General features: G+C 52.2%; 1 protein-coding gene across 1 annotated transcript; it reads right to left on the bottom strand.

Moving 5' to 3' along the window:
* On the bottom strand, window positions 1–27,530 carry CHRDL2 (chordin like 2). Its single transcript, XM_054836616.1, has 11 exons — window positions 27,069–27,530; window positions 19,283–19,395; window positions 18,728–18,821; window positions 17,764–17,906; window positions 14,281–14,374; window positions 13,121–13,176; window positions 11,602–11,770; window positions 10,480–10,674; window positions 7,518–7,700; window positions 2,779–2,871; window positions 1–925 (listed from the first exon to the last, which is right to left on the bottom strand). The coding sequence occupies exons 1-11, from the start codon at window positions 27,148–27,150 to the stop codon at window positions 846–848; spliced, it is 1,302 nt and encodes a 433-aa protein (XP_054692591.1). The 5' UTR covers window positions 27,151–27,530; the 3' UTR covers window positions 1–845.

Raw genomic sequence — 27,530 nt, 5'->3', positions numbered from 1 at the left:
ACAACCTGAAAATCCCCCAAAGCTATTTCCAGACAGGGGAAGGGCGATGCTGCTGCATGCCCTCCTCCCCACGCTGCAGAAATGGTCCTGTTCGCCCTTTGGGAGATGCCCCTCCTGTGAATACAGCCCAGTAGATATTATGTAGGTTATATATAAATATATAGCATAATAACATGCTTAGTAGCAACCTTAGTGCAGTGTTTGGGGCCTCAGACCCTGTCAGCAGGTGAGTCCTCCCAAAAACTACATCTTCAAGTGACCTGCAAAGAAGGGAAAAGAATCCTCCCAGCTGAAACAGAGGAGATAAGACCCAAGATTTTTCAAACAATACCCTTTGGAGGGTATTCGGCCAAAGAAACCCTTTGCAGATCACAGGGGCTCCCAGAAAAAAAATAAGGATGATTTTTCTTTCCTTGCAGGTCATCTTTATGCCAGCGGTTGATAAAAAGCATGGTCAGGTTCTGCTTTGCTGCTAGCTCCCAATGCTCTTCAGAAATGCCAGGGTGTCAGGGATGTATCCCATCTCTTCACGTCGCACCAGGTCTCACATCGCCGCCGGCTCTCCCTCCTCTCCCTCCTCCTTCTGCACACTCGACATCTTCGGTGGCAGGAGATGACAGCCGGCCTCTTGTGCTCTCCCACTGGAGAGAGGCACCTCCACGGCTGTGGCTTCAATGCGGTTCAGTTTGGTTCATTTGCTGGAGTTTCTGTAATTTACACTAGTGTATCCTTTATTGCTGTGCCAGTCTATTTAATAATGCAACTTTTTTTTCATATATATGTGTATGTGTGTGTGTGTGTGTGTAGATAAATCAATAGCTAGGTTAAAGTTTTTTTTTTTTCCTTTACAAGTTCTTTGTTTCTTTCTCTGGGCTCTCTGTCATCCTCAGCTCTGATGTCTGGGCTCGGAATATGTTCCAGTGACCTGGATGAGCAGAGATAGATGGACACTCATTAGCAACAACCCTTGGAGCAGGAAAACACAATTTACCCCACGCGTAGCAACCTTCGCACTGGAGGACCTGCAAGGACCATGCTGGGAGAGAGGTAGCCATGGCCAGAGCAGCTCGTCAGTGGTCCCATAATCCAGTCCTAGACTTTGCCATCTTGCAATTAAAATGGTATTTGAGGTCAAGAGGGGCCCTATATACCTCCTGCAATGCAATTAACAGTACAATCAACGGCATTTCCAATGCTTTTCCTGGAAACTACTCCCACGCTCTTAAAAGAAAAGGAGCTCAGTCTGAAACAGGGATAAATCTCCCTCTCTGCCTCCTCAAAGGGTGCTTTAACGTGAGCTGTCAGGACCATGTCCTCCCCAGTGTGTCTGGGATTTGGGCTGACTCCCTGCCTCTCAGGGGGAAGAAGCATTTTGCTTGTCCTCCGACTCATCATCAGAAAGCCAGAATTCACGTTTCGTGGGCCATGGGCAGGCGTACTTCTCTCCTCCCTTCTGCCAGTCCCATTTCTTTGGGGTGGCTTGCTCAAAACCCCCACATCCATATTTGTTTTTCTGCTGCTGCCTCAGCCTTGGCTCTTCGTGCAGGGCTTTGCAATCACCTACAGTTGGGGAAGGTCCTGCTGCAGAAGAAGAAACCCCCCTGGATCACCCCACAGCCTCACCGGTAAACTGCAGACTCCCTGCAAAGAAAATGCACAGGAGGGAGTCGGGCAACACCCCAAAAATGAGTACAAAGCTCCCCGACTCCTCTCCTTGCTCCCACAAAACACCAGCATCCTTGTACTTGCAGGAGGTGGCTGGAGGTGCTTTCTCTCTAGGTGGTCGCTTCCCCCATAATCCCAGCAAGGATTATGCAGCCCTAATGTCGTCATCCCCGGGGGGGGGTGTATTTTCTAGCTGAATTAATCTCCTGTTGTGAAGAAATCACCAGCCAATGCTTTCCTAGAACTTGCGGCAACGGCAGAGGGATGATTTCACAACAGGGTTATTTTTCAGGGGAAACTGAGGCAAAAAGCAGTGGGCACCTGCCAGAGACCCCATCAGGGTGCGAAGCCCGACCTGGGAGCAAGGACTTGAAAATCCCCCAGGGTTTGGTCAAGAGATGATGTCTTGAACTGGTTGGAGGTGAAAACAAATCTCCAGCCTCCCTGGGGCACTGGAAGTGCTGGTATGTGCTGGGCAGCAGAGCCGTTCCCGGCTGACCCGGTGACCCGTGGGTGCTGGACAATACGGGAATGGCTCCGATCTGAACCTAACCCATTAAACTCTAACCCAGCCCAGGCAAAGAGGCAGCCAGCGGAAAATAGCACGGCAGTTTTGCTCCGCACAGGCACTCTCGGCATGTGCACTGGCATTCCTGTTTTTTGTAACGTTTACACACATCCAAGAACATTAAGAATGATTTTTAAAAATATTTCAAGAGTTTATTTTTTTCAAATCCCTTGCATCATTTTTTTTTCCCCCATAACGCCAGATGGATTAGATATAAAAAAATCAAACGGTTTTACGGGCTTTGGAGAAACAAAGCCTTTGGATTTCACAAGCGTGCATCCACTTTTAGAAAGCTGGCTGCCCTTTCCGATACCATAAAGTGAAAATGTGACTGCTAACCAGGAGAGTTGCATATGCGTGTGAAGATAGGTCAGCCCCAACCTGGCTACATTTGCACAAGTCTTCTCCCTACGGTTCAGCTCCCCATGCTGTGCTGGGATTTCTGCAGCCTTTGCGGAACGGCCAGAACACAGCAGCAAAACACAGGGGTTGTTTGGGGCAGGGTCTCCTGGAGGAGTGGGGAAAAGGGATTTTTCTCTCCCTACCTTCATTCGTCCTGGTGATCAGCCTGAAGTTCTGCGCTTCTTGCTTGAATTCTTGTTTGCTGATCTTCTTGGTCTGTATCAGATGAAATATCCCTGCAGAGGGAAGCACAGGGCATCAGACTCTGCAATGCTCAATTTAAGGTTCAGATGGGTTTGGATTCACAACTCTCTGTCCCCTCCCGAGATGCAAAAGGGACACAGGCTGCCCTGGATGCCCCGGAGTCCTGGTTCGGTGCAGGACCTGCTGCTGAAGCTTGGTGGGAGTTTGGGACCAAATCCAGGGCTGGCCAAGGACCAGGAGAAATCTCGTTTGCAAACAGTAACTGGTCGTTAAATCAGAGCACGGCAGGGACAACACCATGAAGCAGGTCAAAGCAATAAGATTTTGCTGCTCTGCAAAGCATCTCACACTGGAGGAGGTCTGATCTCCCCCAAAACCATAAGAGAAATTAAGGTGGGATGAACAGGCTCCTGGGATCCCCGTCCTCTGCTCACTCTCGACCACCTATCTTCCCTGACCGCAGAGGTCCCTCCATCCTCAGATGCTTTCCTGGAAGCAGCCGAGGACCAAAGTTTTCCATCCCTCTGCCCCCAGCCCTGAAAATCCTCCAGGGCAGAGAAAAAACCACGAATGACCTCAACGGAGATTGATATTTCTGTCCATGCCAGCATCATCCCGAGGTGCCTGACTCAGAGGTTTGACCCAAGAAAACCAGAACCTGCATTTAGCAACGGAAGCGACCTTTCTGCAGGATTAGGGGTTGCGATATTCACATTAGCCTGGGAAGCGTGACAAACCAGGCAGGTATGCCTGGCATATCCTTCCCCACCTCTTACCCAAGCTCCCCGTGCGTCCAGCCTCTCACTGCCGGCAGATGTGAGAGGCAACGTGGTCCCCCTTATTTGGTTAAGAGACTTTCCCTGATTCCCAGCAGCAATTACACATAAAAAGAGTATGTAACGAAAGGGAACCGGCTAGCAATCCATATAAACGAGATGCTGTGGACTGTGGAAAATTAATACAGGAAGTCAAAGACATCCGGAGAAATATGTGGATATTTGGACTATTAATAAGTCCTATAAGTGGGTCAGGAAAAGAAGTCCTACCAGTAACAAAAGAAGATACTGGATGGAGATAATAAAACTGTTAATGACGCAAGAAAGGCACAAGTGTTCAATAAATCCTTCTGGTCTATACTTAGAAAGGAGCAGGAGGGTGTGCTTATAGTCCCTGTGGCTGATGAAGCACTTTCCAGTACATTAGTAACCAAGAGGATATTTTAAACAAGAGCCACAAGAGATAAACATCTTTTAATCAACCGACCTAGATAATGTTCACCCAAGAGCCCTCAGAGAGCTGGCTGAGACCTTTGGCCCCCCGGATGGTCGTTTCTGACAGATGCCAGGAGCTGGGGAGCAGCGGAGGAATGCAGACGATGCTCCAGCACGCACAAGGAGAGCACGAGACGGCGCAGATAAGAATAACCCGCTGCGTCTGCCGTCCACCGAAGAGGCAATACGGGATGGAGCTGGTAAAAGGTGATGCCGTTTCTCATCGAGCAGATCCTGTTCAACAGACGGGATCGTTCTTTGGAAAGTTTAGGATGAGATGGAGGGAGGTGGTGGGGCTGTTGGGCACTTAGCACCTTTCTTGGTGCGTTAAAGGGGGCTTATGAGAAAGATGGGGACGGACTTTTTAGCAGGGCCTGTAACAATAGGCCAAGGGCTCATGGTTTTAAACCAAAAGAGGGGAGAGATTCCCATTAGATATAAGGAAGACATTTTTTATGATGAGGGTGGTGAAACACTGGAACAGGTTGCCCAGAGAGGTGGTAGATGCCCCATTCCTGGAAACATTCCAGGTCAGGCTGGACAGAGGTCTGAGCAACCTGGTCTAGTTGAAGATGTCCTGGCTCATTGCAGGGGGAGTGGACTAGATGACCTTGAAAGGTCCCTTCCAACCCAAACCGTTCCCTGATTCTATGATTCTATGCTTTAGGCATCACCTCAGGACCAAAAAAAGTTCAGTAGAGCACAAGGAATTAATTAAAGACCAGCCCCATCTCCCAGGGAGCAATTCATCTTTCCTAATTTTGGAGGGACAAGGGAGAGACAGGCTTTTCCACAGTGCCATTCTACCCATCCTAAAATGGGTGGACAGAACATACCTTCACTGCTTCTCTCTGCTGACCACGTGGGGAACAAACATGACTGTAAATGTGGTACTTAACACTGGGCTGGGCAGTGAAGAGAGTCTAATTCAAGAAACTGGTCTCAGGGCTTGCTAAATCATCTGCAAAACAAAGCCTCAGTGGGTGGATGGAGATGGGAACATGGGTGCACAGGGGTGTATGAGAACCATCCCAGCAGGACACAACCTTTGACCAGAGCCCCACACTCCATTTTGGGCTCTGCACTTCAAGACAGACATAGAAACAGTCCAGAGCAGAGCTATGGGAAGGACCAAAGGACCAGAAAATTCTAACATCAAGGAAAGACTGAAAAAAATTCAACTGCTTAAACTGTGTAAGAGAGGACAGTATCAGGAGCTGATGGCATCTTCAGGTGCATCAGAGGAAAGGAGTCTGTTCTTCACACCCATGGTGGAGAGTATGAGAAGGCATGAGCTTGTGCTACAGGAAGGCTGCACATTGGGAAAAGTCTTCCCTTAGGAAGGGGTTTGTGGCTCTGAAAGAGATTACATGGGCTGTAGAATCTCCATGGCAGCAGATCTTCAAGCACATGCCAGAAGAGCATGGGGATGGCTGGTCTGGACCCCACAGCCTGGGTGTGAGGGTACACCAGTGTGGTGAAACACTGGGGATCGCTGAAGGTCCCAGAGCTGCAGGTTTTCATGGGAGAAAGGAATATTTTGGTCAATGTCTAATCAACAGCCTGGCTGGGTAAACGTGGAAAAGTGGTCCATGCAGGGACTGCACCTCCAAGTACAGCCCAAGCCTCCAGCGAGGCAGGGTGAAGGGCAGCAGTCAACTACAGAGCCTCCAAACTGTACTGGTCCCTCTCTGATCCTGCCTGTTCCTTTTTTGTCCTCACTCCCAGTGATAATTCCTGCTCCAAAACACCAGAAAATCACATTTCAAAACTCCTGAGGTGTTCAGACCCCTAAAAATGTGGGGAAGGCCCCATGGCCACGCATCTGGGGTCTGGTCATGCACCACCAGCAAGCTGGATAAAGTTTTTGGCTGGGTGTTGGTGCCGGTTTCTCCTCCCAGCTCCTGCCTTGTAGAGGAAACCGTCCCGGCACAGAAATAGATGAGGCCACGTAGGTATCATAAGCCCATACAAAGGCAGATGGATGGGCTCCAGGTGTGACTTGCAGCCTCTTTTCTCCACACACACTGCTCTGTTGGTAGAGTGATGGACCATGGAGAGGTGGAATCCATATGTGACTGAGCTCATGCTCTTTCCCAATAGTAACACTTTGCTCTGCCAAGCAAAAGAGCTGTGTTGGCCTCGGGGACAAGGGCCTCCCCTGTCCTTGGCTGGCAGGGCTCGGGAGCTCCGTGCAGACACGAAGCTTTTGGCCTCAGAAGGTGGCGAGAAGGTCTGGGTGGCGACCTCTGCCAAGGAGCGAGGAGAGGAAATGGTGGGGCCCAGACAGTGCAGGCTCACAGCTGTCCTCCAGCTACAAGGTGCCATTGTGAAGGAGGCTTTGCTGAGGCGGGGGGGAGGATGGGGAGAGGGGCACCGTGGAGGATGGAGGATGGCAGGGGAAGGATGGAAACATGGTGGCAGCCAGGGCTCCATCTCTGGAGTTAATTTCTCTGGCTACTATCTACGTGTGTCCACCCTCGGCAGCTGGGAAGAGTTAGCCCCAGGAGGGCTGAGGTCTCCCTAAGGAGTGAGGTGAGACACAAACATACCCAAGAGACCAGAATATCTGCCTACACATGTCCAGAAGGCACCCAGCTACATGGGCTGAGGCTGTATCCATAGGCGGGGTGCAACCAACCTCAAGTGCTCAAGGCACAAGATTTTGCAAGGGGTAGAGTATGTCCAATGGAGACTCAAGGTTGGGGCACTGAGATGCCTCCAGAGGCCCAAGAGAAACACAATGCAAATATCTACTGGACCAAGAGTCTCTAGTAGAGGTAGGCTCCTCTGGTCCATAAGAGTGTTGCAAAGCTAAAGGTATGGGGACAGAGCACAAGATTGGTGTGATTTCACAGTGTATTTACCGTGCTTTGACTTCTAGAGGACACACCAACAGGAGCATCCAAATCCATATATCCAAAAAGTGAGTGGGGGCAATTCATCCCCCCTGTGTGCACCTTTGCAGCAGCTCTGCAAGCTTTGCTCCCAGTGATGGATGGACTGGGGGGAGGGGGGGAAGAGCAAAAGCAAAAATATGGAATGACCAGAACAATTTTTTGGTTTGTTTTCCATGTGCATTTGGCATGGAAGTGGGCAGGTTTGGAGGAGCAGCCCCAGGGCCCTTCCTTGTTTGCCCATGTGCTGTGCCTCCAGATGGTGTTGGAGCTCGTGGCAGGGTACACTGGGGCCAACAGTGGTTTCCAGCCCCTGGTCTGCATGCAACTGCAGCAAAAGAGTGTGAAAGAGGGAGTTAGAAAAGCCAGCCTGCTGTCAGCAGGTTTCAACTCACTACACAAGGTCTGGAGCACCACTAGAAAAGCCTGAAAAATTGAACAAAGCTTGGAAAGCACCAGGTTTCCACACACACCTCCTCCATTCCTGGCTGGTTTTGTTATGGGACCCACCTTTAATCAGCTTCCAGTTGTAGATTTCCACCTCTTCCGCAGGCTCCTTCTCGATCGCAATCGTCCTGAGGATCTCCTTGGAGGTCTCTGAGCTTGGCGGCACAAACATGTACACCAGGACGCGGTTGGGGTTCTTGCCACACTGGGTGGTGACTATTTCATCAGTGGGTTTGACTCTGGTTTCTGGGCAAAAACAAGGACAGAATTCATTAAATAGGGGCAGGAAGGAGCTTGGAGGAGGTCATCTCAGCACCCAAGTTGACAGAAAGGCATCTCATTGGGTTTGATGCCATGCGGCACAGCCACATCTCTGAATGGGACCTTGGCTCCCAGGGTCTGCTCCCCAGTGCTGAGATAGGCAGTGGAGATGTTGATAAAGGATCCATGGACCTGCTCATCCCCATATTTTCCATTCCCCTTGATTTTGGCAGCCTCTATGCCAGCAGGGATGGGGAAGGGGGATTTTCTCCACTTGGATTCCCTGTACCTGCTGCAGGGACCTTGGTGCCATCATCACTGCAAAGCCTGGGCTGGATTACCCACTTCCCATCTCACTCCCACTGCTGTCCCAGAGAAGCAACGTTAACGAAGCGAAGGGATGAGCCTGCAGCACGGGAGCCAGCGCCGTGGCTGGGCTGCCTGGGCAGTGTGCCTGGCTCAGCCCCACGGGTGGGCTGAGCCCCAGCCCAAGCCCCCTCCCCACATGGCGTGCAACAGCGGGGAGACCCACACCAGGGGCACCAGCAGGACCCTATGTGACGTTTTCAACATCCTTGTAAAGGAGAGCTGCTAATTTTTAAAATTTTTTTATGTATCTGGAGTAATTAAGAATCCCCCATGGTTTTGGAAGGAGATTTATTGCCTTTGGTTGTGGTCCTTGGAATGTAGAGGAGCCCAGCTCTGCTGAATTTAGCCTTGTTCTCCCCGTCATTTTGGATGCTGAAGCTTTTTACACTACTCGAAAGAAAGCTTGGCTAAAAATAGACGCATGGGGTTTATTTTAGTAGGACAGTTATTTTAGGCCTGATTCTGCTCTCCCCCGTGCTTTCTGGGGTGGTCCTGAGCTACTCTTCTCGAAGAGGTGGATGAAAATCCCAATTTAAAGGGATGGAAAGCAGGGCTTTTTCAGCCACGGGAAGATAAGCGTTCAGCTCTGCAGGCTCAGCATGACATGAAGGGGGAAGACCACAGCCCGCCACCCTCACCCCTGCCACCATGGGGTCTAGGTGCAGGGAAACTTCCATCCCAGACCCACTCACTTCACCCACTCCAGGGCTGCTCTTTGCATCGATTGAGGCAGCCCAATCTTCATGACAGGGAAGGAACCACACATCCTTGCAGGTACAACAGGTATTTAACAACCTTGGAGCTTCACACTGGAGCCACTCGATGGCCAACAGCATTGGGGAGGAGGAACAAGGACCCAGGGGTCCCAGCCACAATCTCTGCCTCCAGCAGCTGCAATGGTTTCCCCATCTGACCAATGCATCACAGCAATTCCCCTTCCATCAGGATCCCTTTTGCAAATGGAAATCGCTCAGTGTTTCTCTCCAAGCTACTGGGTACAAAGGAGGAAGAGGAGGACAGTCATGGAAACTGCCTGGAAAAAGAAGATGGGTGAAACCTCCGTGCAATGAAACAGAGGACAAGCATGTAACTTGGCTGAGCAAAGTGTATGTGTGTGTGATTGCTATCTATGAGTACTGGAAAGCAAGAAGAAAATCATTTTGGCTGGGTCAGAGTGTTTAACTGGAAATAAATGAAGACTGAACAGCAGACAAGAGATCCCAGCAGAGAAAGTTGTAGACTTTAAACCAGAAAGACCCGCTATAATGGGAATGCAAGACTGGAAGGGCTCTGCTCAGTCATCACATCCCATTCCCACCAGGCACCACATCATAAATCCTGCTCATAAACATATCAGAAACCTTATTAAAACAAGCTGAGCTTCTGCCCTTCACTCCCCCGGGGAGGCCATCCCAGAACCTCCCTGCTCAGAGGCTGAAAAACCTTAAAAACCTCAGCTGAAATTATTTTGCAGCCTATTTGCCCCCATTCTTAAATGTACCAATGCCCCTTGCTTGTTCTCCCTGGTGAGACCCTCTGCACGAAACCACCTTGAAGATGCACGTCAGAGGAGATCACCCAGCAACCGCTGCATCCGCAGTCAGGCTCAAAGAGACTCAGGTACCTTTAGTCTCTCTAGGGAAGCAGTGGGTGGTACAACAACTAAATATCTGCTGCTGAATGATAGTACAGAGAGGTATAACCTAGAAAACATTCTCCAGTGGGAACAGGAGAAGATCTCATGTCCTGCTACATCTTTGCCAGGTCTGTGGTTTCAAACAGCTTTCCAAAGACCAAGAAGCCGCTGAGAGATCCAAAATCCATTGAACATGAAAAAAAAGAGGTCTTCTCCACCTTGTCCTAGCCTCAGCACCATCCCAGTTCTACCTGGCCCACCCCAATAAGTTGTGTGCCTAACCCTCCTCTTCCAGGGACGGGGACCTCAGCTCAAATTCAAACAAACCATGAGTGCTACAGATAATCCTGCACCCAAAAAGCATCCTAACCTCAAACCTACATTTCAGCTGCCACAATTTAACCCTATGACTTCTTGTCCCAGCTGAGAGCTGGAGAACAGACTGTGCCCTCTCTCCAGAAACCATCTTCTATCTGTCTGAAGACTCTTAGCATGTCCCTCTTTGGGCATCTTTCTCCAGACTACACCCACCCAACAGATACAACGTTTTGGGATTGCTGCAGCTTCCTCACCTTGGGTGAGTCCTGCTGCCCTCCAAGAAAGGCCAACCCTTACATCAGTGCTGGCTCTGCTGAACTCACCTGGTGTGAATTCAAGTCACCAGCAATGTGAACACCTACACATCTGCTCTGGGCTTTAAACTGAAGCTAAAGGAAGGAACTGGAAGGCAGCTGCAGGAGCAGGTGGGATGTCACGTACCTGGACATATTTTACAGCATTTCCCATCTACTTTCTCTGGATAGTCACATGGATACTCCTTGGGGCACGTGATCTTCTGGCAGTCCTGGACACCATCTCTGCAAGTGCAGAGGATGCAGGGCAGGAGGCCGTAGAGCCGGAAGACAGGGTGCCACACTTCTCCGTGGGAGTAGGTCTTCCCATTGTAAACACAAGCTGGAGGAAAGAGAGAGAGAAAAGAGCTGCTGGTGGAAATAAATCCTCCTCCTTTTGTACACCCAAGGCTTGGTGGAGCTCAACACATTTCATCACTTCACAAATGGGTGGCCCCACTGTCTTGAGGAACGTGGTCCTCTGGCAGCACATCCAGCGGCAGCAGACACAGGGATCTTGCAGCCATCCCACCCAGGAGGTGCCATGGGACAGGGGGACCAGCTCCAGGAGACGGAGGCTGCTGGGGTCAACCACCCTGGTGGAAGCAAGTGGTAAGTGTGGGCAGGACCTCACATGCCTCCAAGCCTCTGCAAGCCCAGGGTGTCTCCGAGGCTGTCCCAGGCATGAAGCACAGTGAAGAGTGCCACCTGCTGACTCCTCCACGGAAATTTTTGGAGGTCCCAAAATTTCCTCCAGGGCTTCATCTGTCTCCAAGGACTGGAAAGAGTCCTTCTGGAGACATAGTGGGGGGAGAGGCCTCAAGAGGAGAAGGGACCTGTCTTTTCTCATTTGGCTCCATGGGGTTGCCTCATCATCTCATCTTCCAACTCTCCCCTCCAGGAGGAAGACCACAGCACTGGGACAGACCAAGCACGTGGTAGGTAGGTGCAAGGAGGAACATCCTGTCCCTCTGTGGCACTCTCCTGGACGGACCACATAGAGTCTTCCAGCTGAGCACCTCCCTTCCAGGGTCCCAGATCTCAAAAGCACCCCAAGGACCAGACTTCTTCCAATCCTTTTTGGACTCATGCAGCCAAGGGGCTGTGGGCCACCAGGGCTGAGATAGCTGGGTGAGGCTGGCTGTGGAGGAGTGGGAGGTGGGACTTGGTGATGGAAAAATGCTGCTGAAACAGGTTCCCCAGAGAATTAAAAGTCCTGGAGAAGCCACCTTAGGCCACGTATAGACTTCCTGACCCCTCCATCCCTTACCTTTCTTGTGCTTCTCTTTCAAGACGATCTTCACAGTGGTGCCACCTCCTCCCTTGGGTTTGAAGCTCCTGGGAATGAACTCCAGGGAAGAACTGAGAACAGTGGACACAGTGGCTCCGGGTGGCTTCCTGCCCATCGCTTCCCCCAAGCACTGGTCTTGCGAGTGTCTCTGTGAGCAGTCAGAGAAAAGAAGGGGACTCAGACCCAGGCAGTTGGGTTGTTCTCACTCCAAAGCACTCTGGAAAAAGCCATGCAGTGTCCTGCACACCTTCCATCAGGAGTGGAAGGCCCAGAGACCACAGGGATGAGCAATGACCCAGGAGCCATCTTGGTGCCTGCCACCACCTAAGCGGTGCTCAGCAGTTTGTGTCAATGCCCCACACTGATGTCCACCCTATGCTGCAAGTGGGTCACCCTCATTGGGGCAGCACCCTTCTCATCCCACATGCAACCCAATGCGCTCAGGTGAGGTTCTTCATCTCTAAAACAAGCAGGGAAATGGGCTGGTCTTTTCTAGATGCCTGCTGAGAAACTGAGGACTGGCATCTGTGCAACCCAACCAGGATCAGAGTGGTAAGGACGGGCCGTATCCTGCCCTCTCACCTGGCTGGCACCAGAAGAGTTGGTGTGGGACTGCCAGACAGCAGGACTGAAATCCCAGGAACATCTGGGCTTCCAAGAGCAAACCGCTGGGACAAGACATACAGCACAAAGGGTCCCCTTGTGCCTATTTTGGAGGTTTTATAGGTGGTGGAGGTGTGATGCTGGCGTTTCACCCAGCAGTATGGAAAAGGGCAGGGCCAGGAGCTGTAAGTGACCTAATCCCACAGACCTGGCATGGGCTGCCCAGCTCTGAAATGTCACCATGAATCAACCCTCGACAGCCAAGGAGTCACTTTTTCCTTGCTGGGGCTGCCGATACAAACAGCCTGGGGAAAGCATGCTGGTGGCCAGCTCCAGCGCTGGCTGCTCTGTGGGAGCTATGACTGGGAGGCAGAATGCCTTTGAGCCCAGGGTGGAGAGAAGACACCATCTCCTGAAGCAAAAGCCCCCAAAGAAAGATTTGGGCTATCTGACTGTATGGGTGAGGGTCGCATCTGGCTGTCGGTCACCTCTGAGTCTGCTCTATCCATGTTCTTCGGCTGTTTTAACCTACTGGTGAACCTCAGCCAGGTTGGACATCAAGGAGAAGTGCCCAAGATTTCCAGTTCCCACAGGTCTCTTGGTCTTCCAAAGACATCAGAGATGCTTCAGAGGAAGAGGACAAGTCTTTCCCTGGTGGTCTGAGATCTCAGCCTATGCTGATAGCCCTCACCCAGAGTCAACACCAAAACATGATTCATCTGCAAACCAGGTGTCCGTGGTTCTGCTGTCCAAACAACTGACTGCTCTCCTAGAGCTGCTGTGGGTCATTTCTTTATAGAAGACTATGCCCAAGGGCAAATGGCTTTCTTTGAGCAGTTTAATGGGGCTGTGCTAGAAGCAATAATCGGAGTTTTAAAATGCAAATGTCACGTACAACACCTCTGTTTAACTGGAGGGGTTCCTCTTCGGTGGATTTCTCATATGAGCTATCTGCAAGAAAAAAACATTGTCCTGTGAAATGCTGTGGGGCTGGATGAGGATTTGCTCTCTGGGGTCTAACTGACTAAAAGCAGCTCTCCTCAGGGTGCTGACATGCAACGTCTGGAGAGAGGAAAGGAAAAGGGAAAGGGAAAGGGAAAGAAAAAGGAAAAGGAAAAGGAAAAGGAAAAGGAAAAGGAAAAGGAAAAGGAAAAGGAAAAGGAAAAGGAAAATTTCCAAGAAAGAAATGGTCTTGTAGCTTCTGAAGTTAGGTGGCATGAAAACACCCCAGAGGTAGAGTATGAGGTGATGGGGATGATTTGGCACTAAAAAGAAATCCAAAGACATTTCTCACCGAGTCAATGACGTGCCTCAGCTGCACCAAAGAAAACTAGGAAAGAGGAGCACAAATTGCAGAAGGGGAGAGTTTGGAGGAGGCACCTGGAGGAGGTCATTCTGTGTCCATGGCCAGGACATCACCATGGCCTTCCAGCTTCATAAATATTTCTCTATTAAAGAGTCATTTTATGCTATGACTCCACTGTTAGCAGAGTGTGAATCTGCCCATTCACTCTTGGGTCTGTCTCATCTGGAGATGTGGAGCTTGATTCTCTCCTCCCTCTCCCAGGGGTGAGTCAGGGGGAATAGCAGCAAATTCAAGAATTTCTCCCTCACGGAGAGCTGTGGGAGTGAAACTCAGCCATGTTGTACTGTGATGGAAGGGGAGTTTTCCCTGACTGTCCTGGAAACTTCTCTGGAGCAACAGTAGCACACACATTCTTTATGTGGTCCACAAAACCATCTCCATCCTGGTGAGTGAGTGGTCACATCTCTTGCACAATGCACCGCTGGCAGGGCAAAGAGCTCAGCTCTGGCCAGTATGCGGGCAGCAGGGAGGCAGGACACAACTAGGTGTGGGAGGGGAAGCACGCAAGAAAAAAACCGAGCTCTTGTCTTTTGTTTTCTGGTAGGATCCAGACAGACAGAGTGGCCTGATTTACAATACAGGCTTCCAAAATCCTGCTAAAGTGGCTTGAAATGGTTCCTGCTGGCTGGTGGCAACCAGCTGGCATCTCCCAGCCCTTGCTCAGGAGTAGCTCCTGGGCCCCTCATTACCTTTGCAGACCTGGCAGCAGGAATCCGGCACGGTTAGGGGAGAGGAGCACAACAGCTCCGGGCAGGTCACCAAGCCGCAGTAAATCTGGCCTTCCTAGGAGACAGGAGCAAAAAAAAAAGCATTGTCAGCATTATCAAGGTCTGGACAGGGGCGTATGTCACCTGTGTTGGGGTGCCAGCACTTCAAATTCCAGATCTAGCATAAATCAAAAGCCCACCAATAGTCCATCCTCAGATATCACCAATCATCTAACAACTGATGAAAGCCGAAAATCTGTCCCACTGCTCTCTCCATCCTGCGGGGTATAGCATGGTGGGTGGTGTCCTCTCCTGGCATGGCTGGTCCACTGATTGCCAGTCCGCATGCTTTTGAGTGGAGTGGTCTTCCTCAAAAAGAGGGAGGCAGTGCCTTCCTCTCAGGCATCGTTAGCACTACCAGATCTGAAAGAGCCACCACACACCTGTAAACTCTGCATAACACCCACCAATTCGAAGTGGCACAAGAACCTCTTCTCTGACGTTTCCCAGGACAAGGACCTGGAGGAGACAGGTGGAAAGGGGAAGCATGATGCTGAACCCAGACCCAGGTCCACGCCACAGCTCTGCCCTCCCTCTGTCTTGGTTATTCGGTAACACCGGAGCCAAGCACACAAAGACACTGGGTCAAGAGCTGCGAATGGACGTTCAGGTATAGACTTTCTTCCACTGGCTTGGTGATTAAGTTTGGAAAACACCACTGCTGTGGTGATTCAGGCTGAAAACCACAGCTCAAGGCCAGTCTTGACCTTGGTGCATCCCAGTCCCTTCAGTCAATGGATTTGCACTTGCTTGCTGCAGGGCTATGTTTTTGCTGCTTTGCAGAAGGGTAAAAAAAGGATGTTCAGCAGCCCAGCAGCAGCTAGGTCCTCTTCTCCATGCAGCAATTTTCTTTGGGGTATCCCCAAGCTCTCAGTCAACCGAAACCAAGAGGTTAACCAAGGATTTCCTTAGAAAACCAAACCACAGCAACATCTACCATCAGGAAGCCAAGCCGCTGGGGGATGTGAAGAAGGGGAAGAAAGTTTGGTAAATGAGAGGATCTGGTGGAGGCCACTGCAAACCAAACCCTACTCTCTGCTTCAGGGACCTCCATGGGGTCCAGACCTGCAGGGAGTGGGATTTGGCCACGGAGCCTCTTCCTTCTTTCTCCTTCTGACTGGCAGCTCACGGCAAAGACCTGCCTGGGGCAGGAAAGAGCCAATATCATAAAAAGCAGGATTTATCCCAGAGGCTCTGGTCTCAGGGCAGTTTTCAAAGAGGTTTAGACCAGCTGTTCACGCAGCTGTTCTAGCAGCTGACATCAGACACAGCCCGGCAAGACCCTGCCACTGCAAGGCTCCACAACCATCCTTTTATTTTCCCCCCTCGTATCCAAGGCATTATCCTGCCGAATAAACAGAGCCTGAGCGAGAGCCAGTGTCTCTGAGAGGGACACGTAGGTCTGCAGACTCCTGGGGTGGGAAAGCAGGGCCAGGTGGGCACGTACAGTTGGGTTCAAGGGCTTCTTCCTGGTGTTTGTCCCCAGCCTGGTGGGCTGGCATCCATTTGGGGCCTGACAGAGAGGAACCAGCCTCAAAACAGAATAATTTCTACGCCTAAGCTATTCCCCTAGCCACCTAGCTCCAAGCCACCTAGCTCTGTGGTGTGCACAAGCACCAAAGACTCAGACCAGCTATCCTGGTATCACTTTACTATCAAGCATCAGCTGATGGTAACTACCTTGTGCGTGCTCTTAGCATGAGAGAGAGAGGTGGTTTGGGCACTCTCACCCCTTTTTCTTTCCTGGCCAAGCTTAGTTCAACTATTTGCTGCAAGCAAAGCACAGACCAGTGGAGCCTGATCCCATCCAAGGGCTCTGTATCGCACAATGAAAGCCACATCTGCAACCCTCTTCTTTTTTACGGCGGAGGCTGCAGCCAGTATGAGCACTTCCCCACAGCGCCCAAGTCCAGCATCAGCACTTTCTACCCCCCTTCCTCGCTCCCTCTCAAGGAGGAGGAGCTGCTCCATTTATCTCCTGACACTCAGCTCCTGGCACGCGTGGTCCCACACTCCGCACACCTTCCCCGTTGCCGCTGGGCAGGCTGCCTTGTGCCTCCTGAGCGAAGCATCAGGACTCAGTTTTTGACAGGTTTTGCAGGATCCCAGCCTGCACAAGAGGGCTGGGTAGAGTGGAGCCAAGACCTGACTCAGGGCATTGCTGGAGGCTCAGGGAGGAGGAACATCCCTCTGGTGCTGGCAAATAGGTGGTGGATGGGCATCCATCACAGGAATGCATGCTGAGGACCACACAGAATTCTGGCCACCGTCGCAGACCTCGGGTAGGGCAACCAGGACCATCAAGATGGGCAAGCAATGGTCCTGCAAAGGTCATTGCAACTCAGCATGAAAGGCAGATGCTTCCTGCAAATGGTTATTGTAGGCAGCCTGGAAAGCACATGCACAGCCCTTCTCCAGGGCACAGCTCCAAACATGATGGCCCGGAGGGCTGGTGAACACACTGCAGGAGTTTCCAGGTGAGATCGGCTCCTGGTGCAGCCCGGCCACCCGGGCTCAGCCCTGGATTCAGCTTCCACTTAAGTCCCATCAAGGAGGATGAAGATCACCAGGCGCCTGCCCATTGCCATCCCTGATGGCCAGGCTCTGCTGCAAATGCCCCCATCTCTCTGCCGTCATCTCCCAGCTGCATCAGGGGTGAGCTCCAGCCATGCAGGGCTCAAATCCTTTCTGCAGCTCAGCTCAGTCCCACCAGCTCGACACTGGGCTCAATGTCCCAAGAACCTCTGAAGCCCAAGAGCTGGCAGATCGTGTCCATGTTGCCTTGCAGGTAGGCTGAGCTCCCCCAGAACTCCCATCTACTTTGCAGCAAGCACGTACAGAGAAAGGTTCCTGGTTGTCCGCTCTGCCAGCTGCATGCTGTATGATGCCTCAGTGTGGCAGGTGGGATTGCTGGATGCTGCGGGGACAGCCCCAGAGCACTGGTCCTCACAGCTGGCAAATGCACCTGTTGGTGTGCCCACCCCAAGGAGCCCCAGCAGCGTCCACCTAGAACTGCCCTGTGGGATCTCCAGCGAATAACCCACCCTCAGAGCAGCTTGTTCATGCCGATCCCACTGGGGAGGAGATGCAGGTGAGTGCTTTGTGCTCCAACCCCAGGGCCCAATGGACATTTGCAGCACACCCTGCTCTGGGTTGAGGCCAGACAATGCACTCAGGCAGAGAAGGAAGCACCCAGCTCTGCAGTCTTCCTTAGCCACTGGGCGGGGAGGACCCAGCACCATTTCAGAGGAAGCTCAGAGGAAGCTCAGTCTCCCACACTGATAACCTGATCCTGATGATGAACTATCCCACCATGGGCTGGTTTTTGACCTGGTGGGACACAGCTGGGGTGCAGAAGCAGACCCCGAGCCCTCCCTGCCTCCCACGGGCTCTCAGGTAGCTTACAGAGCAGCTGCACTGCACACACTGGTTTGCCTGGCGGCTGGGAAAGAGCTCACTGGTGGTGAACATCTCGCCTTGCTGGTACGTCGTCCCATTGTACTGGCAGGACTTGACGGGTGCCCGGAGGCCAGAAGGGGAATGTGGCTCTGGAAAAGAAGATGAGAAAGCAACAGGATGAGAGCCAGCCCTTCCCTGGCCCCAGTGTATCACGGATGCTCAGCAGATTCCCCACCAGCCCAACCCAAAAGGACAAGAAGATCTTTACATGCTGCAGTTATCACAAAGAAGTGGCCAGGGCATTGCATGGCCCGTGGGGATTTGCATGCCTAAAAGCTTTTGGAGAATGGGGCTGCCCTGACCATGCTGAGGTCAGCACAAAGGTAAAACTGGAAGTCTGACCTCCCGGGGTCTTGTCCCCCACCATGCCAGACCGATGTCAAAGCTAGTCAAAAACAATGGACAATTTGGGAAATTAGGAAATAAAAATTAGAAAAAAAAGTATTTTTAATTTTTAGCCAGTTACCCATGGGAGAAGCTCTGACTCCAGATGTTGGAGGTCATCACATCCAGGAGAGGGAAAAATTCAATCATTTTGTTAAAAAACTTCAGAAATGTTTTTTGATTTTCCTGTATCCAACACATTTTGCTAGCAAATGATCTGAATAAAGTGACAGCTTCTGATTTGTCCCTGAACTGTGAACTGACATTTTGTCCCTACAAGGTTTCTTGGGATGGGGAGGAGTTGGAGAAAGTGATCTGGTAGAGAGCCCTTTTCCATCAAAATGACATTTTTGGGAGGAAAAAGCAATGCAAGCAGCCCGAGCTGCCATTGCTGCCATGACCCCATGAGCATGGCCAGACCCAGCTGTGCTGCCCTAGACGTGACCATTCAAGTGACTGTAGCTGAGGTACACCCTGCAGGACCACAGCCACCCGGTCACCTCCTCCCCATGGGATGTCCACCTACCGAGACACCGTGGGCAGCACTGCTGGGGGTCCGTGACAGGGCTGGCGCACTGCAGAGCTGGGCACTGGATCCGGTAGCACCTGATGTTGGCGTTCTGGGGAGAGAGAGAAAGATAGTTCATTCAGCTACATGTTCACCCCTGCAAGAGGAGGAACATGTTGGATGATGGCCCCATTATCACAATAGATTGTGCTGGTGTAGCTCACCCAGTCAAGGATGTCTCCATCCCTGGCTCGGACATGGCTGTCAGCCAGCTCATGGTCTCATCTCTCATCATCAAAGATCACCTGTGGTCCCACAGCAGCCCTGAGCCACTTCCACCCACAGCCCACCAACGCTACTGAGACAGCTCCCTCACAAGGTCAACCCAACACCCCCAGAGGGACAGGGGGCTTTTTCAAAAGGAAAGAGATTAACCCAATGTCCCTATGGGACTGGAAAAAGCTTCTCTGGTCAAATTAGACACCAGAACCAATCTGCCTAAAAGCTGCCAAAGCAATTCCCCAATGCAGCAGCATCTCCACCACCTCCCGCGGCACCTCGTGGGGGACGTGCCTCGGAGCAGCTGCAGCGGATGCAGTACATCAGCCCCTGTGGCTCCAGGTAGGGGTGCCAGCTCTCGCCCGGGCTGTACTTCTTGCCGTTGAAGTCGCAGAACATATCCGGCCCTGAAAGTCAACCAGGAGAAGCTACGTGAGAGAAAGGGACAGTCCTTGGGAGAGGTCTCCTCCCTTTGTGATGAGAAAAGGAGGGACAGCTCAGCACCTTCCTGCTATCCCCCCAAGAGCAGCTGATGGCCACATCCCATCCACCAAACTCCTAACTGGATACACTCCCCCAAAGCCTTTTTTTTTGCCACAATTTGGATTTTTTTAGCCTGGGACCCATCTGACCAACCAGCAACTCCTCTGAGCAAGCTCAACTCACAGTGCAGGTGAGGAAAAGAATGGGTGTTTTTGAGGTATAAATTAGAGCTGTCTCTCTAAAATATGTCAGTGGAAATGCTGTTTGAAGATGGACAAGTGATTTCAGGGTGATGCTATGGGACTGAATTTTCCCCAGAAGGGCTGTGAGTGGTGGGGGAGATAGTAGAGCCTGAATTTAGGAGACATTTTCACTGTTACCCAAAAAAGAAGAAGAAAAAAAGACATTTTGGGGTAGAAACACATTCTGAAGGAAAACCTTTTGCTCCCCTTAAGAGCTTCAGCTCATTCTGTCAAGGATCCCTGGACAAGCACTATCATGACATGGGCAGCCAAGCATCAGTCATAGAACCATAGCATCATAGAATGGTTTGGGTTGGAAGGGACCTTAAAGTCCATCTAGTTCCAACTTCCTGCCATGGGCAGGGACACCCTCCAATAGACCAAGTTGCTCAAAGCCCCATCCAGTCCTAAGGAGCAGGACTGTGCTGGCTTGCCCCATCATTTGGACTTGATGATCTTAAAGGTCTTTTCCAACCAAAACAATCCTATCCTACCAGGCTTAGCCTCTTGGCTTTACCAGGCTCGATACAGCACTGGTCTGGCTGGAGTGGGTTGAACCATCCTTTTCATTTATGGGGCTGTCCATGGGCACAGCAAGTCCACTTTGTCTACTTTTTGCCCCCCAAAAGCACAAAACCATGTATTTTTCTATTCCTCCCTGATTCTATCATCCTGAGAAGAGCCAGTTTCCAGCCATGCTCCTGAACCAGAGGTGTTTGTCCCAGAAACGATCCAGCCTTGCCTACACTGGCATGGGTTTAACCTTGCCATGGCACAGGGAGAGGGATGAGATGGTGCCCAGCACAACTGGTGCATGAGATCCCCTTCAGAGATCTCCCCTCTCCTCAGATTTTAGCAGGTGCCTATCAACTCTTTCCATCTCCAAGCCCTTGGTTACACACCAACCCTTTGGCAGGATGAAGCCAGCCTGCAGCAGGACCTGTGGGACACGGGTCATAATCACCACCAAAAAAACACAGGGCTTTGGCTAGAAAGCCCAATTCAGTCCTCCTTAATGTTCACATCAAAAGGCATCGCCTGGTCCTACAGGACCAAGCTCTGACCCTGGTTGGACCTGCAGAAACCTGGACTCCATAACTCCCACTGCAGCCTGGTGGCTGCTCCTCCTCTCCTGTGGCATGTCCCCAAGCCTCGACCAGCCAGAGGGACGCACCGGCACTCAAGCTCTTTCGTGAATAAGCACACACCTGCCTGTGTGTGTTATTAGTGGTTTCAGTGCTTACAGCCCCACTAAAAACTGAAGGTGATTTAAAAGGTTATGTCATCGAGGGGATTTGAGGTAGTTTGGGTGATTACGTTGCTTGAAGGCAGCGGAGACATTTACGCTCCCTGAAGCATTTATGGGTCTTTTAAAAGCTTGCGGTGCCCTGGGGACACATGGAGAGGGGAGAGGACTGTTTTCTGAGGCATGGTGCCCAGCTCCTGCTCCATGAAGTCAGGCAAGCTAGCAGGTGCTGACCCCGCTATGCTGCTGGAAGGACTCCTTGATGAATAGCAGAGGGTGTCCAAAAAGAGCTCAGTGGCATCCACCACCTCAATGATGCTAAAAGCCATCCCATACTCCACTCTGTTATCTGGGGCAAAGCAGTGTTCTAGAGAGCCTGGTCAGCGTTGTCCCACCTTGCCAAAGCTGAAGATGCCATCTGCCTAATGTGTTTCTACCATCAACCAGGCAAAACTCAAATGAATATGCTGTGGTGGGCTGCCATGCCTCCTCCAGCTTCTGACCATCCTCAGGATGAACCCAAGTGATGCTCTATCATGGCCGGTCCCTGTGGCCATCAGGAAGGGCAGCCCTACGGGTCTATGATGGTCCCTTCCAACTCAAGCCATACAGGTCTGCTAGCAGCCCTGAGCTCCTCATTGAGTTAATGGCTTCAAGCATGTGATTCTCCAAACAGTACCTTCAAAGGAGGTGGCCAGTAGCTGTCCAGACCACCTAGTCCAAGCACAGTGGTGCTGCATCTCCAGAGGCGGAGGTTCACAATGATTTTGGGGTGGATGCCATCAGAGCGACAGACAGAACCATTTTCCTTCTTTTTCCCTACTCGGGTCTTTACATCATCTGCATAGCTTGCTCCAAACCTCTTGACAAGTCAGCAAACCCATACTCCCAGCCATGCACAGCACGAGCTTACAGCAAACCACACAACAACGGGGAGTATGTGGCTGGAAACTGCAGAAACCAGGGAGAAAGGGGAAAAAAAATCCACAAAACTTAAAAAAAACCCCAAACCCCAAAACCCCAAAACCTATCATTTTGCAAAAGAGTGAGAAAATGACTTCATTTTTCCCTGCTTGCAGCATCTTCATGAATTACGCTGAGGGTGAAGAAATCAAGTTGCCTTCACGTTACGCGGCCCTGCTCAGCTTGCAGGCTCCCATGCCAGTTGGCTGCTTCGTTCAAACGTTTAATCACAAGTGGAGCCCTGGTTCGGGTCCAGCCCTCGAAAGCAGCCTGATTCATGTCTGCAAAGGGCCCGCTGGTAAAATTAAAGCCGACTGGCAGCGCTGGGTAGCAGCAGACACTTGTCCGCATCTCAGTAGCACTATGCCACGTATTTGGCAAGACGCGCCGGCATGTTTGGTTAAAAGCAAGCTGGGGATGGATGGAAGGAGGAGGCTTAAAAGCTGGAGGCTCTGGATCATTTTTTCCCATGCCAGGCTAATAATTTCATTTTCAGAGGTCAAACTTTGGATATCTTCCCAATTCACTCGCAGTGAAAAGCCATTTGTGGCAGTAAATTGCTCCCGTGCCGCTCAGTCTCCTTATTTATTGCGCCTTCAGCAACAGCATGCTCACAAAAGTCATGTTGTTTTACTTCTCGTTTTCCAGAGGGCTCCTGAGCTGCGGAGCATTTTCAAGGCTGCAGTACCAAATATTCAGATGAAGCCATCACCTTGTTTTCCTTCCCGAGGACCACGTGATCCCTGGGCATGAGAAGACAGCGGGCCAGCCTGGTCCATGTCACCTTGGAGACATAACCAGAGCTTGCTGATTGCAAGCCAGAGGCTCCACGCTTGGAGGTGGCCCTATGGGACCTGGAAGCAGGAGCAGAAGTGGAAAGAGGAGAGTTCCAGCCAACACCATGCTGGGGAGTGCACCCGCAGCAAGAGTCTGGACACCCCTGGTCAACGCTTAAGGCTGTGCCCAGGCCCTGGTTTACTTTAATTATCATTAACTATCATTAATTATCGCTAATTGCATCCTGGACAGCAAGGAGGTTATGTAATATGAGATGGAAAGTACAAGGGGGAGGACGAGGCAAGAGAGGGCTGTTACAAAGAAAAGGGTGAAGTCTGGCCATGGCAGGGATAAGAAGAAGCAATCAGTTTGGGGCAAAACCTGGAAGATTTGGGATAGGTATTTCAGGAAGCTTTCCAGCTACCAGGAGATTGAAACTCCAGAAGAGGCTATCACAGAGCCTCTGAGACACTCTATGAACCCACTGGAGCAGCATCTTCGTGAGATGGTCTAAAGACATCAATCCAGGGTGACAAACTGAATGTCATGGAGAAACCCTTCCTGCACTGCCTTTGGTGACCACTGACATATCTGTCACACCATGAGAATGTCCCTGATGCCTCTTTGGGACGTATCTCAACAGCTTCATATACCAGCTACCAACAGGATGCTATCCCATGTCCTCATGATCTGCTCTAGATCCAGTGAGAGACCTGAGGGGAGATGGGAGAGACCCCACAGCCTCCTTGTTGAACCATCAAACTGGCCAGTGTTGGTCAGATCATCCCTAGACATCTCCTGGCCTCACATGCAGTCAAGTCCCCTCACATGTCCCTTGACATGTGACCCACCCACTGACACAGCCCATTTGAGCCAGTTCCTTGCACCTCTCCACATTTGCAACAGGCTGTGAGGACAAGGATGTCCCCATGGGCTTCCCAACACAGCGTGACTCATCCCACTGCCTTGGGCACTTTGACCAAGGCTTGAACCAGGGGCTAACGGAAGTCAGATGCTCTCCTGCACCAAACCCAACACTATGGCAGCAGGAATCACAGCAAGCTATTCAACCTGCATGGTGATAGTTACCAAAATACCACGTTCTGCTGCCAAATCCTCCTTTGGCTCAGGTTGAGCCGTGCTCATTTCACTTCCCTCTAGACGCAGGGACTGAAGCTCAACAAAGTCAAGCCACGTACACATACGCACGTGGAAGACCCTGCCCCTACATCCCCCGCTCCCACACTGGGCTTTCCCAGATGTGAGCAGAAGGTCATGAGATGGGTCATGGGAGGTTTAAAGCTGATTTTACATCACTGCTCCACCAGCCCGGGGAACAGTTCCCAGCCACACATCCATTATCCAGCCGGGTCTCTGCTCACGTGGGATCACCATACATCAATCCTGATTCACGCTGGAGCTCCTCTATGCCACAGGACACCAAGGAGTCCCCACAGCCGAGTCCCTGCTGCAGGTAAAGCCTTGACCTGTGGCTAGAGAGGGGCTAATGCACCCACAAGACCCCCAAGTGGGGAAAGCCCCGTGCCTCAGTTTCCCTAGTAGGGACTCACTCCACGTACTAAACTGGCTCCAACAAGGATGCTACCGAAACATCCCACAGGTCTCACCCCACCTCTCCCTCATTTCATCTCATGGCACAGGGGTTTCTCCCATCTCTGCATCCCCAGACAGTACCTCCGCAGCTCTCCCCCGAGCAGCGCATGTCTGAGCCGGACTCCCAGCCCTGACAGATTTTTTTGGAGGTCAGGCACCTGCCAGCCAGCGCCGCACTGGGCGTGCAGGGGTGTGTTTATGCAAACCAGTTTGCAAGTTTTAAGAGTGGCCATAAATAAAGTGTAAAAAGCACTGTCTGGTACAGAAAGTCCAGGCGCTCCTATGACAGCCCTGTATTTATGAAGGGCTTAAAACACAACTTAGCTGAGAAGAGACTGGTTAAAACACACTGGGCCCTTGACATGTGGCATCCTAACGACTCTGCTCACGTCCAGATCGCTTCCCACGTACTCGCCTTGCTCAGTCCTGGGCTGGGAATTTCTTCTCAGGGCTTTGGGAGCCTGGAAAACTCTGAAGCTCTGCAAATGAAGCATCCCTGAGCTCCCCAGGGTGGAGGACCCAAGTGAAGTCCCGCACCCAGAGCATCCCCATGGGCTCTGCGAGCAGCAGATGGGGCCCCGTTTCCTTCCGCACCTTCCCAAGGGGATGCTCAGTTGTTTAAAGCAGGGTGTGCAGCCCTCGTCTCTCCCTTACCATGGCCACCAGTAGTATTTGCTTTTCATCCTGCTCCTTCCCATTTTGGACCGCTCAGTTCTTCATCACACGGGATCTGAATTTGGAGGACAAACGGATCCCACAAACACCCTTTTCTCCAGGAACCACGTTAAAAACAAATGAAATGGCAACTTCCAAGCTCCTGGGGAAAACCACTGCCCTGTGCTCTCCAGAGATGCTGGTGTTTAAATGCCTCCAGCCAAAACATCATTGCGTTCAACTATTGCCGCTGAATTACTCATAGCGGCCGGGCTGCAGCACATTCGGCCCAGTAACCTGTGCCTCTGATATTTTTTCAGCTGAGAGTGTAAATCCCCTAAAATAGCCTGTTTCTGTGGGTAAATTCTTCTTTTCTGACTTGCCTTCAAGCCTGAGCATTTCTGCTTCTCACCTATTTTTAGCCACGACACTGTAGGTCTTTTGGCTGATGAGCCTGCTCGTAACTAATTTATTCCTGTCTTCATTCGCCCTGAGTGCTCGGCCCCAAGAAACATGTGAGGCAGTGAGCTGCTGAGGTGGACAGCAGAGAAAAGTCCACAATTTGATGAGGACCTTGTCACCAAGACCCCCCTACCCTCAGCCACGGGGCACTTGGAACCCCAGCCAAGCCTCCCACACCGCAGGATGTGCCCCGCAGCAGAGCCAAAGCGATGCAGAGCTGGGGAGCGATCCCAGACCTTCCTGCTCCAATCTTGTCCCTGTCCCACAGTCCCCAATGCTTTATCACCATTTTAAGTCCCGTAAATGGACCTCAGCACTTCCTCCCAAATCAGAAAAACCCCTACTGCCCCCATTCATCCTGGTTTATGCCCAATTTCGGGGCTCTGCTACCATCAGCAGGCTCCTCCAAAGAGCAAACACCTCACCTAGCATCTGTTTCACCTTCTGGAGATGTCTCCAGCGCCCTCCTAAGCTGGGTACCATGGTTAATGCAGCCTTGGCAGAGGCAGGGAGTCAGACCTACATCCCTCATGCAAGAAAACAGATGCTGTGGTCTGAGCTTGGTGGCTTTTGATCAGCCCAGGGAAGGGAAAGGAGCCAAACTCACCCAGATTTTGGTCTCCAAGGCTCTGCACAACCCCATCCAACCGCCTGCCCTTCCCCCCAGCACACCCCACCACTGGGTCAAGCAAACCAGCGCTCACATTTTGGGTCAGCGCTCCAGGAGGATGATTATTTGCCGAGCGCCTAATGCACTGCTGGCAGCGGGCAAGTCATAAATCATCCTAATGCAGCCACTGACAGACTCTACTGGGATTTCGGGAGATTAAAGGGTTGAATAAATGTAGGGACATGACAGGTCCTGCCCTGGTTTGCTCGGTGCTCAGGTGGCTTTGCAATGCTGTAGGGGTGCCCAGCACCTGTTGGTAGGGTCCCAGTGCCTTGCCCAAGCCAGACTCACCTCCCAGCCCCAATTAACACCTCCAGCACCCTCCAAGCTGCTAAACAGCCCTAGCCAAGTCCTTCAAGCCTTTTTGTACAAGGAAGTGCTGAACCTCCCTTCCCCATCCCAAATCTTATCTGCCCCAGTCAACCAGCTGGGAGCAGGAGCAAGGAGAGAACAAGGGATGCATATGGAGAAAAGCCCCCAACTTTGGTTTGGAGGGGTCATTTCCCCAAACTGCCCTTGGTCCCCATCCATCCTCAGAGAGGAAGTGCACCCATGCAGGGTGGAATCTGTGCAGGGGAAGGGCTGCAATTCAACCCCCTGCCCTATGCAATTTCTAGCCCATGGGAGGAGGGTCCCGGACCTTCAGCACGTCCCTGCCAGCCCACACACCCCACAGCCCCCTCACCAGCACGCAGCAGTGTGCTCGGCGCTGTACGTCCCTGCTGGGTACAGCAGCGGGTGGAGGGGGAAACAACCGTGTCCCCAACAGTGCAGGATGGGGGACCCAGCTTGCTGCATGGCCTGGGACATCCTGGCCACGGAGGACCGGCACACGCCGTGCGAGGAGCCTCCCCGTGTCCCTAGCCATGACCGCAAAACCCCCCTGCAATTTCTTGGGGACCCCGGCGATGGGGAAACTGAGGCACGGAGGGACCCAGCGCAGCCGGGAGGGGAGCGAGGGGGACTTACGAGCCCGGGCTCGGCTCTCGGAGGCGAAGAGGAGCAGCAGGCACCGGAGGAGGAAGGCGAGGGGACCCGCCCCGGGAAGCATCGCAGCCCGGCGATCGGCGCCCAGGGGCTTCGGTCCCGGTGCCCGGGGGTGCCGCGGTCCCGGTGCCCGAGATGCCTCGGTCCCAGTGCCCGGGGGCGCCGCTGCCCGATGTCCTGGTGCTGGTCCCGGTGCGGTGCCCGGTGATGTCTCGGTCCCGGTGCCGGGGGGACTTCGCTCTCGCTGCCGGTGCCCGGCGGTGCCGCGGTCTCGGTCCCAGCGTCGGTGCGCGGGAGTGCCGAGACGCCGGTTCCCGGGGACGCCGGTGTCCTGGGATGTCGGTGCCCGGCGGTGCCGCGGTCTCGGTCCCGGTGTCGGATGCCGCGGTGCTGGTGTCGGTGCCCGGGGGTGCCGCGGTGCCGGTGCCCAGCGGGGCTCGTCTC

Source organism: Grus americana, chromosome 1 (assembly GCF_028858705.1).
Source record: "Grus americana isolate bGruAme1 chromosome 1, bGruAme1.mat, whole genome shotgun sequence".
NCBI lineage: Eukaryota > Metazoa > Chordata > Aves > Gruiformes > Gruidae > Grus > Grus americana.
Note: the sequence above shows the minus strand (reverse complement) of the source record. Positions and strands in the feature narration are given on the sequence as shown.

Bases quoted from the DNA above. Each gene is read 5' to 3' on its own strand.
- CHRDL2 (XM_054836616.1), bottom strand. From the start codon at position 27,150: ATGCTTCCCGGGGCGGGTCCCCTCGCCTTCCTCCTCCGGTGCCTGCTG. The intron at 19,396-27,068 runs GTAAGTCCCCCT...GTTGACTTTCAG, and splicing joins CGAGAGCCGAGCCCGGGCTC to GGCCGGATATGTTCTGCGAC. The intron at 17,907-18,727 runs GTAGGTGGACAT...CTTCTTTTCCAG, and splicing joins GTGCTGCCCACGGTGTCTCG to AGCCACATTCCCCTTCTGGC.